The 9,400-nt window shown below is 60.1% G+C and overlaps 1 protein-coding gene across 3 annotated transcripts in view; it reads left to right on the forward strand.

The window, feature by feature from the left end:
* The window catches only part of NBEA (neurobeachin), a 439,670-nt gene that overhangs the window by 428,668 nt on the left and 1,602 nt on the right, over positions 1-9,400 (forward strand). For all 3 annotated transcript variants that reach the window (XM_053665561.1, XM_053665563.1, XM_053665562.1), the window contains 4 exons: positions 231-401; positions 5,621-5,722; positions 7,097-7,293; positions 7,991-8,142. In XM_053665561.1, the coding sequence (XP_053521536.1) occupies positions 231-401; positions 5,621-5,722; positions 7,097-7,293; positions 7,991-8,142 (622 nt within the window). The remainder of the gene's footprint in view (positions 1-230; positions 402-5,620; positions 5,723-7,096; positions 7,294-7,990; positions 8,143-9,400) is intronic.

The raw sequence follows: 9,400 nt of genomic DNA on the forward strand, positions 1-9,400 counted from the left end.
ACCTTAAATTGGCCCTTCATCTGACCCAAGCAAAAAAAAATTTATCCTTAGTTACCCTGTAAGTTCTTCCCTTAAAAAGCCCAAGCGGCTGGTGGTGCTTTTTGGAAATAGTTGAAGCCCGTCTGCAGCCGGGTCTGAGTCCCCTCCCAGGGACTGACACCTGGGGGACGCGGGGCCCCTCTGCAGGGCAGGTGGCAGGAGGCCCTCACGCCACCGTTTCCGTGCCCCAGGGAAACTGACGCAGATCGTGTTCGGCCACTGGGACGTGGTCACCTGCCTGGCCCGGTCGGAGTCCTACATCGGCGGGGACTGCTACATCGTGTCGGGCTCGCGGGACGCCACACTGCTGCTGTGGTACTGGAGCGGGCGGCACCACATCATCGGGGACAACCCCAACAGCAGTGAGTACGCCGCCCGGCCCCCGCTGGCCATTTGCAGATGACCGAGGGCCCCTCAGCGCAGTCTGGGGAAGGCGAGAAAGTGGCCGCAGGCGTGTTGGTTGTCTTCTTACTGTTATTTCATTCCCTCGCTTACGGTTTGTCTTTTAGGCAGAGGTGGCTGGTAAATCTAACCCACTTCCGCTCACCCTGTGTATTTATGCTTTTTTTGCATCACCTTTACTTTTTAGTGGGCAGGTCTCTTAGTGCCACAGAGAAAAAAGTAAGTAATGTTCATGGACTTTTTAGGTGTGGGAAAATTCATGGTTTTATTGTGTCAAACGTATTATAGTGACAAACTTAAACACATAAAAAAAAGTTTTTTCTAATTATTTAGTCATTGGAGTGAATGTGTGACCAAGACAGTAAGGGTTCACTTGTGACCAGATGCTCACAGTGTCAGACCATAGAGAACAAAGCAGAAGCGGCCCAGCAGGGGTGCACAGTCCGCCGTTTCACTGGTAGATTTCTGATGCCGAGAGTCGCTGTCACTCGTTCAAACGCCTGGGCTGTGAACGTGGAAAATGTCCCTGGAAAGTGGCCCGGGCCTGGCCCCCTGGCAGGGTGGCAGGCGAGTGAGGGGCGGAAGCTTTCAAGTGGAGCAGGCTCGTCCCCGCAAACCGGGAAACTAATCTGGAGGTGAGGGAAATTAATTTGCGCGCTCTAATTGGAGCAGCCTCCCGTGTGAAAGGGAGGCGCCGAGCAGGCCGTCTGCGCTCCTGGCCGATTGGATTTTTGTCAGGCGGGCGTCCTGGACTTGGCCGCGGGTCCCCCGAGCCTGTCGCCGGCCAGTGTTCTTGAGAGGATCAGTGCTATTCCCGGGGCTCCCCAGGGCCCCAGATTTCATCGATCTTGGGACTTGACAGCTCCCGTACGTGCAGCAGCTTCCAAGGAGGTCGTCACAGGAGGAGCAGGTCAACAGCGCTGTCTCCCCCGGGGGCGCAGGACCTCGGCTCAGCGCCCCCCTGCCTTTGCAGGGCGTGGCTGTAACGCACTGCCCGGCAGCAGGCGCTGTGCGGGGCACTGGCCGACACAGGCACAGCGGGTCCTCAAGGTGGTCGCAGCAGGAAAGGCTGCAAGAGGCTGCACCGCCGTCTTCTCCTGTCACCCACAGACCTGCAGTGACGTGCACGGGGCCCCGTGCTCCTTCTGCTTCGCTTCCTAAAAGCAAGTCTTGCGGCGACGCTACGTACTGTGCTCAGGATGGTGGAGAAGCCCGCCGGGAAGGCCCCCCTGTGCCCGCCTCAGCTCCGGGCCCTGACCCGTGCCACAGCCTGTCCCCAGCGCTGGCCGGATCCCACCCTCTCTGTGGGCAGCCAGCCTTCCTTCCAGCCACTGTCCCCACAACCCCACATGCCACCCGGGTGCACGGAGGTGAGGCCTCACAGGGACGACCGGCGACGTCCCCCGGTGTGTGTGCACGTCTGGGGTGGCGTGTCCGCCTCCCTTCCGAGGACCAGGGGGCCACTGTCAGGTTCAGCGTGTGTGAGACCACCTGCTCACTGAGCATCAGAGCCGTTACGTCTGCGGTGGGTGGCAGCCCCAGCACGTGGGCCTCGCAACCTGCCGTCCACCCGGCCTGGCCTTGGGACCCGAGGACCCGAGAGCCTCAGGTTGCAGAGCTGGGGGCAGGGCCAGGGTAACAGCCGGGGCGCCTGTCAGAGCCCTGTGTCCTTGAGCGGCCGCCACGGTGATTGTTTCCAGAAGGCGATGGTGGGACCAGGGCGGGGTCAGGGCTTCCAGGAAGCGGGCTGCCCTGTGCAGTGGCCTCGCGGGACAAGCCGGCCGTGCCGCTGTCACCACGGAAGGAGGGAGGACGGCCCTGTCTCCCTTCCCTTTTCTGCCAGGGGCTCCAGGAGCTCCCACGGAGGGGAGCGCACGCCCAGCCTCTGGGCCCCGGGGCGGGGCCTGGGCCACAGCCCTGCAGTGGCCAAGGTCGCAGGGTCCCGAGAAGAGGCTCCTGACCAACACTGTCCCTCTGCATCTCAGGGCCACCGTTGCCTTTACAGCAAGTCCTGGAGTCATGGGAGTGAGGCCTCTGCGGGACCGTGGGTTAAGCTCCTGGCTGCAAGGGCTCAGCGCCAGGCCCCCCACACGCGGCACTGTGACTCCGCGGGCCACACAAGGGTCACAGACAAAATCCGGACAATGTGTCTCACGGGAGCTGCGACTCCGGCCTCCCTCGGACAGACGGCGCGAACTCAGCAGGAGAGAGACAGAGTCTGTCTGCGGGGAGTACGTCCTTTCGGAGTGTCCGGCCGTGTGCCTGTGGGCGTCTCCGCATCGGGTGTGGGCGCTCATCCTTCCAGCGTGGCCACCCAGTCTCGGGCACGCTGCCCGTCTGCAGCGGCCTGGGGGCGGACGTGGGGGGCGGGCTCACCTGCACCTCCCCTGCACTTTGACCCTCAGCCACATCCATCAAGCGGAGCCGACAGTGACAGAATATTCCCAGGGTAAAAATGATTGCTGGAGTGTGTGACATCTGTCCCTGGCAGTGACATGGAAAACAGGAAATAGGCTCCCCCGGCCGCAGGTCCCCCAACTCCAGACCCTCTGAGGCGATTCTGCTCACTGTCCTCCCGTTTAAAGGGGAAGCGGAGCTCAGAGGGGCCACGGACGCTGCCCCACAGTTAAGTTCTGCCGTGGGTTCCGGGGTCGGGGGAATCGCGATGGAAAAAGAAGTGGTTTAAACTTGCAAAGTCAGATGCAAGCCTTTGAGACTTTATTTCCTAATAGAAAGTTTACTACATACGTAAGAAATACTTTAAAGGTTGGCATTTTTTCAGTCCTCTGCGGTGGAGCTATGTTGCTTTTTATTCCTCCTGTAGCATATGAGGAAGAAGTTTGGGAAACTCTTTCACTGCACAGAAACTTTATTAAACCTGTAACGTCAATGTGTTTCAATTCGCCAGTCTCTCTGAGATAAAATTAATCACGTAGGAAAATTAAGGATGCTATTTCACGTAAAACCCATCAATCCTTAATTTTTATTTTCCCTGGGAACCCAGCACGTCTGTGAAGGACCGTTTCACAGATCACGTAAGTGCGTCTCCGACGCGTCCAGGATTCCCTGACGTGGGCTGCCAGCGCCCACCCCCACACGCACTCCGGCCACCTCAGAGCTGCCTCAAAAGCAAGGCTGAAGCTGATGCCTCTTCGAAAACGCACACAGAAGTGTGAGCGATTCCTGGGGAGATCAAGATGGGTGGGTGTGCAGGCGGGGCGACGGCCGCCCAGAGGGGAGGAGCACCGGGTGCCTTGCTGGAGGCAGACGCCGTCCTCCCAGAGACCAGGTGGCGGGGGCCGCGGGCACCCTGTGCAAACGTGAGCTCGCAGAGAAGCCAGGCCGGCACGCAGGCCCCGCAAAGAGACACCGTGGACGCAGCGGCGGGCGGAGCGGAGCACCGGGCTCAGCAGGCGCGCGGTCCTCTGGACGGCTGAAGTGTGAGAAGGGCCCCATGGTGGCTGGTCTGCTGTGTGTGCCCTGAGCTGGGGGCAGCTACAAGAAAAAAGCTTTCTTCTCCTAATCTTGTACATCGTTACAAAGATTGATTATGCAATTAATTTTTTTGAATGACTAAATTCTAAAAACAAAGGGAAATCAGATAGCCGGGTGGAAGCTGCCAACCTGAAAAGAATTTGTGAACTTGGAGGAAAAAGTCTATGATACTGCGTCTCAAAGCCCCGGGTCACAGCGGCCCCAAGTCAAGGACGAGCCTGTCCTCCAGCACAAGGGAGGTTTTCCCGGACCCGGTGAGCCCTCGTTAGGGGAATGCTAGCTTGATGAATGAGATTTCAACTTAAAATTGCCATGGCATGACTTTTCACACTGAAGTGAAATTTTATCTTTATTATAACTGGCTAAAAAGAAAAGTTAGAGTGTCATCGAAGTACAAACCTGAAACTTGAAGTTTTGCATAGCGTTTCCATCTCCACAAAGTAGCCGCCCTCCTAGGGTGCAGGGGCCCCGCCTGAGGAGCGGCAGCTGCTGGCTGGAGTCCCACACCCCTGCGAGGAGAAGCAGCAATGACCCCTGAGACGGCAGCGCAGAGCAAGGTGAGCGTTACTACGTTCGTGCCCAGGCGCTTCCTTACGTGGACGGACCGCCTGCTCGTTGCGAAGACAGAATTGCAGCACCCACTCAACAGCGCACCCCAGACGGACAGACTGACGTCCTGCACCGAGTCAGCTGGAACCATCGAAAGTCGGAGAGAAGTCGGCAGCGGGAGATGTTTCATGCCCGTCCACCCCGGGGACTGCCACACGCCCACCCAGGGCAGACCACGCCCGTTCATGGCCCCGAGGCCCCCACCGTCTGCCGTGCCCCCACCCCACTCCGCACTGCAGGACCAGAAGGGCCCCTCCCTCCTACCCTGGACTCGGTTCCCCGGTGAGACGGTGCTGGGCATGGTGCCCCTGACGCGGCCAGCCCCTCCCTCCCCGCCTTCTTGCGGTTTACCTCCCCCTCGTTGGGACTTCCTCCGCGCGTCTGCGGGCGTCACCGTCCTGCTCTGCGCACCAGCCCTGTCCCCCGGCCTCGTCACCACGCCTGCCTGCGGGGGCAGCGAGCCTGCCAGGCGTGGCTGGTTGACGTGTTCTCGCCCCCCTAGGTCACGTCCTGCACCTCCGCCTCCCACTCAGCCAGCTGCTCAGGGTGTCTGTCCGGGTTTGGGAGGGCGCCCCGCTGCCAGAACACCCATGGCCTGCAGTCTGGCGGCTCCTGAGCTGGGGTTGGCTTCGGAAAGTCTCCTGTTCCCCTCCGACCCGGAGCCCTCGGCCTGCTGGGGGGCGTTGCCAGCCGGCCCAGCCCAGGTTTTAAAGCGGACAGACGGCTGCGGTGCAGCCCTGGCAGCTGCAGCCTTGCGGGGCCCGGGGTCCAGGCTGGGACCGGGGGCAAGAGCGGGGACGACCTCATCGGGCAGCACCGCCACTAATGACAGGAGGCAGGGAAACGCCCTGGCAGGCTCGGCGCCGTCTTGTGACCCTAGCCAGAGCACAGGAGCAACCTCCCGCAGGGTGCGAGCTCACCACCTTCGCTGGGCTCTCCCGTCACCAAGGCCCCCGCTGCGGTGGCAGAGGGGTGAGCGCAGCCCTGGTCTGCGAGGACGCTGGGCCCGTCGGTGTGGGTGGGGGTGACGGGAAGCTCCTCTCCCGAGGCCACTCACTGGTGCTGTCCCCCACAGGTGACTACCCGGCGCCCAGGGCCGTCCTCACGGGCCATGACCACGAAGTCGTCTGTGTGTCTGTCTGCGCGGAGCTGGGACTGGTCATCAGCGGTGCTAAAGGTCAGAGGACACCCCTTCTCCCATCTTGGGGCTCGCCCAGCAGCTGTGTCCCCCCAGGCGGGATGGCGACAACGTTCCCGGAGGCGGCGAGCGCAGGCCAGCAGGCCGGGCACCGCACCTGTCCTGTCCCATTGCCAGTGACCGCGGCCGTGGCCTCTGCCTCCCAGGAGGGGCCCTGCCCCCATGTGGGGCGATCGAGAGGGAGGAAGCGGGAGATGTCCATGGGGCCACGGGCATTGCCTGGCTCCTCAGACAGAGCCCGAGGCCCCCTGCCCGGGCTGGGCCCAGCTCGGGGGAGGGTGGGCACTGAGGGTGGCGAGTCTCAGCCCCGCGCCCCAGGGACAGAAACGCACCTTGCCACTCCCCTAGCCGGGGCGCTGACCCCTCTCCCCTAGACCGTCCGTAAAATGGCACCCGCCGTTCAGCAGCTGTTCAGTGTGAACGCTTCCGAATTGCACCTGTTCTTTGTCAGATTGGCAAAACGTGGATTTTTTGGTTAGTGTGTGTGCCGCAGGATGAGAAGGGTTGAAAATCACTGACTGGGGATTAGCGTCTGTTTCGTTTGTTTTGTTTTGTGGCAGGCATGTCGTTCTGGGAGAAGTTGGGAGACCTGGCCTCCAATTCTGGCTCAGATACCGGGTCTTTCTGGGGGGAATCTGGGGCGGAAGGAGCCTGACCTCAGAGAAACCAAAGAAAACTCCAGGGGCCAAGTGCGGGTGCCACGCAGTGAGGGGAAGGGGTGTGGGGGGCGGGCAGTGGGCGGCCTCAGTGTCCATCTTACTACAAGTACGAGGGCCGCGCGCTGGGGGGCCCTGCCATCTTTTACGCAGGAGGACAGGTGACTGGTGGGCTTCAGGGGCTTCCCCCCAAACTGGGAGAGCCGCTGTTCTGCGGGTGTGACTGATGAGTTGTTCGTGTGGTTGACACGGTTTCCACGGCGGGACACGGCCCCCGCACGCCCGCCCCACTGCTCGCTTCCTTACAGGGCAGAGGACGTGCTGTTGTGCGAACCACTTGATTTGGTGTTTTTGTACAAACGGAGAAACTCGTTTGATAGTAATGTGTTTAGGTGACACAATGTCAGGATTTCAATCTACTAAACAAATCAGTGTTTGTTTTGATGGTTCTCCTTAAATTTTAAGAACATACCGTTAAAAACACATGACGGAAAAGCTTCGGGGTTCAGTCTTCTGTTCCCGCACAAGCGGTGCACCGGGCCCTTCTGAACGAGCGTGGGGGGGATGCCGAGGGCGGAGGGGCGTGCGTGCTCTGCGCGGCTCCGGCTCTGCCCCAGGTGAGGGCGGCCCGGGTGCGGGTGGCAGGTCTGTGGGAGCTGACGCGTGACATGTCCTCATGGTCCCCCGCCCCCCGCAGAGGGCCCCTGCCTCGTGCACACGATCACTGGGGACCTGCTGCGCGCCCTCGAGGGGCCGGAGAACTGCCCGTCGCCGCGCCTGATCTCCGTGTCCAGCGAGGGCCACTGCATCATCTACTACGAGCGCGGCCGGCTCAGCAACTTCAGCATCAACGGGAAGCTGCTGGCGCAGATGGAGATCAGCGACTCCACCCGGGTAGGCGGCGCCGGTGCGGACACGCGGGCTCAGGGCGGTGCTGGCCGCCCCGAGCGGCTTCTGCTCCGTGGCTCACGATAGAATTTCTCAGCTTCCCCCGGAGCGTGCAGGTTCCCACAGAACAAACCCGCAGGTCACCGAAGCCCAATCGGTTCGCACAGTGAAGTGGCCTTTGCAGGTCACGGTGTCATTGGAGCAGGGGCCGGACCCGGGTGGGGTGTCCCTCCGACTCCCCGTACGAACGAGCGGTTCGGTGCCGTAGCTGACTCTGCATGTGACTTTGTAATGAAGGAATCTGGTCTTCAGAACCCCGCAGCAAAGGGACGTTGCCCTTCACCCCCACATGGACGTGATTGCTGGCGTACCATTATTGAAAGCTAACACAAATAGGCTTTTCCCATTCATTCTGGAAGTCTCGACTTTGTTAAAATTCAGGACTGGGCGTTAACAAAACATCCTGGTAGCTCAGTCTCAATCTCTCGCTGGATTCGATCGCTAATATTCTCTGTGGGACTTCTGTTACTCTGTTTGCATAGTAAGTCTGGTGAGCCCCACGTCGGCAGTCCCGTGGGTCAGGCTTTAGAAAATGTGGTCGAAGGGCAGCCATGGTCCCCAGGGAGCTGTGCTCAGTGCCTTCGGCAGCGGCACGGCCGTCGGGGACACACTGGGAACGGTCGTCTGTCTGCCTTTCCCGAAGGCCATCCTCCTGAGCAGCGACGGCCAGAACCTGGTGACCGGAGGGGACAACGGTGTGGTGGAGGTGTGGCAGGCCTGTGACTTCAAGCAGCTGTACATTTACCCCGGCTGTGACGCTGGCATCAGAGCCATGGACTTGTCCCACGACCAGAGGTGAGCCGCCCGGGGGCGGGTGGGCACTCGGAGGTCTCCCCGCCCCACGGAACCACCTCCTCTCACACGGGCCCCGGTGGCCGGGAGGGAAGGGGCGCACATGTCCAGACGGGCGTCCACCCCACGCCCTGCCAGCCACGCGGGCAGCCTCTGCTTCCGAAAGCGCAGGCACGCCCTCCTGGTCTGGACTCCGCAGTCCCCTCGCTCGGTCGGGTTTCCTGGGCTTCCCTGAGACACCGCGACCTTTCCTTAGGAAGGGTTGGTATGAGAATTAACTAGTTAATGTGGTTTCTCCTTGTCCTCAGTTTGCAACAGGATTTCGCTGTTCCTAAAATTCACCTCTGGGTTTTTTATAAAGTGAAAAGAATATTCAGAATGTACAGTCTTTAGAAAAATTGTAAATTTGAAAAATTAAACTACATAAGTTAATATGGTAGCACAAACATAGGCTTATAGTTTTGAGTATGTGAAACAGTTTATTCTCATCATATCTTTTATTAATTCCTGTTATTTTCCATGCAAACAACTCCTGTCCCACTCTGTATTTAACAGGAAAAATGAAACGCTTATTAACCAACTTTTTGCAGCTCTATGTATCTTTATAAGAGGATTGGTGTTTAAAATATTAGGGATGTCAGGGCTCACGCAGTAAGTTTGACAAGGCCTCGTTATGATGTCGTGAAAGGGGACCACAGTCACCAAGGAGAGCAGAGTCCTCTGCTCCGCTTGGGGGGAGGGCGGCTCCATCTGCCGCGGAGTCTGTCTGCAGGGACGGAGTGAGCAGGCCGTCTCGAGCGCTGGGCAGGGCGGTGGTTACGGACGGTCACTCACCGTGTGCACAGGGCACTGCAGCCTCTGACATAATCTGAGCGATGGAGCCGCCGTTCCCGCTGGCATCCTGCTTGCTCGCCACACGTGCGCGTTTGCTGTGCCCTTGGAGAGTGGGGACACGGGGTCGCTGCCCCCAGAGCGCTCAGATAACCCTGCCCGGTGCATGCGAGGGGCAGAGGGGCAGACCCGGCTCTGGGAGGGCGTAGGAGGACCCCTGGCAGGGCTCTCACCGAGTCCCAGAAGGGTCACCAACGAGGCTGAGGGCAGTACCGGCCAGGCCTGTGCGTCTTCATGAGACACCAGGAGGCCCTCACGCCCCATTTCAGCTGTTCCCGTGTTATATGAGCCCTCGCTGTTGGAGCCATAATGCACACCCACGAGTTAGGAACTGGTGGATAAGCGTCCATCGAGGGTGCACACTCCCTGA

The sequence above is a fragment of the Artibeus jamaicensis genome, unplaced genomic scaffold, assembly GCF_021234435.1.
Source record: "Artibeus jamaicensis isolate MK-2021 breed Jamaican fruit bat unplaced genomic scaffold, CSHL_Jam_final contig_415, whole genome shotgun sequence".
Taxonomy (NCBI): Eukaryota; Metazoa; Chordata; class Mammalia; order Chiroptera; family Phyllostomidae; genus Artibeus; species Artibeus jamaicensis.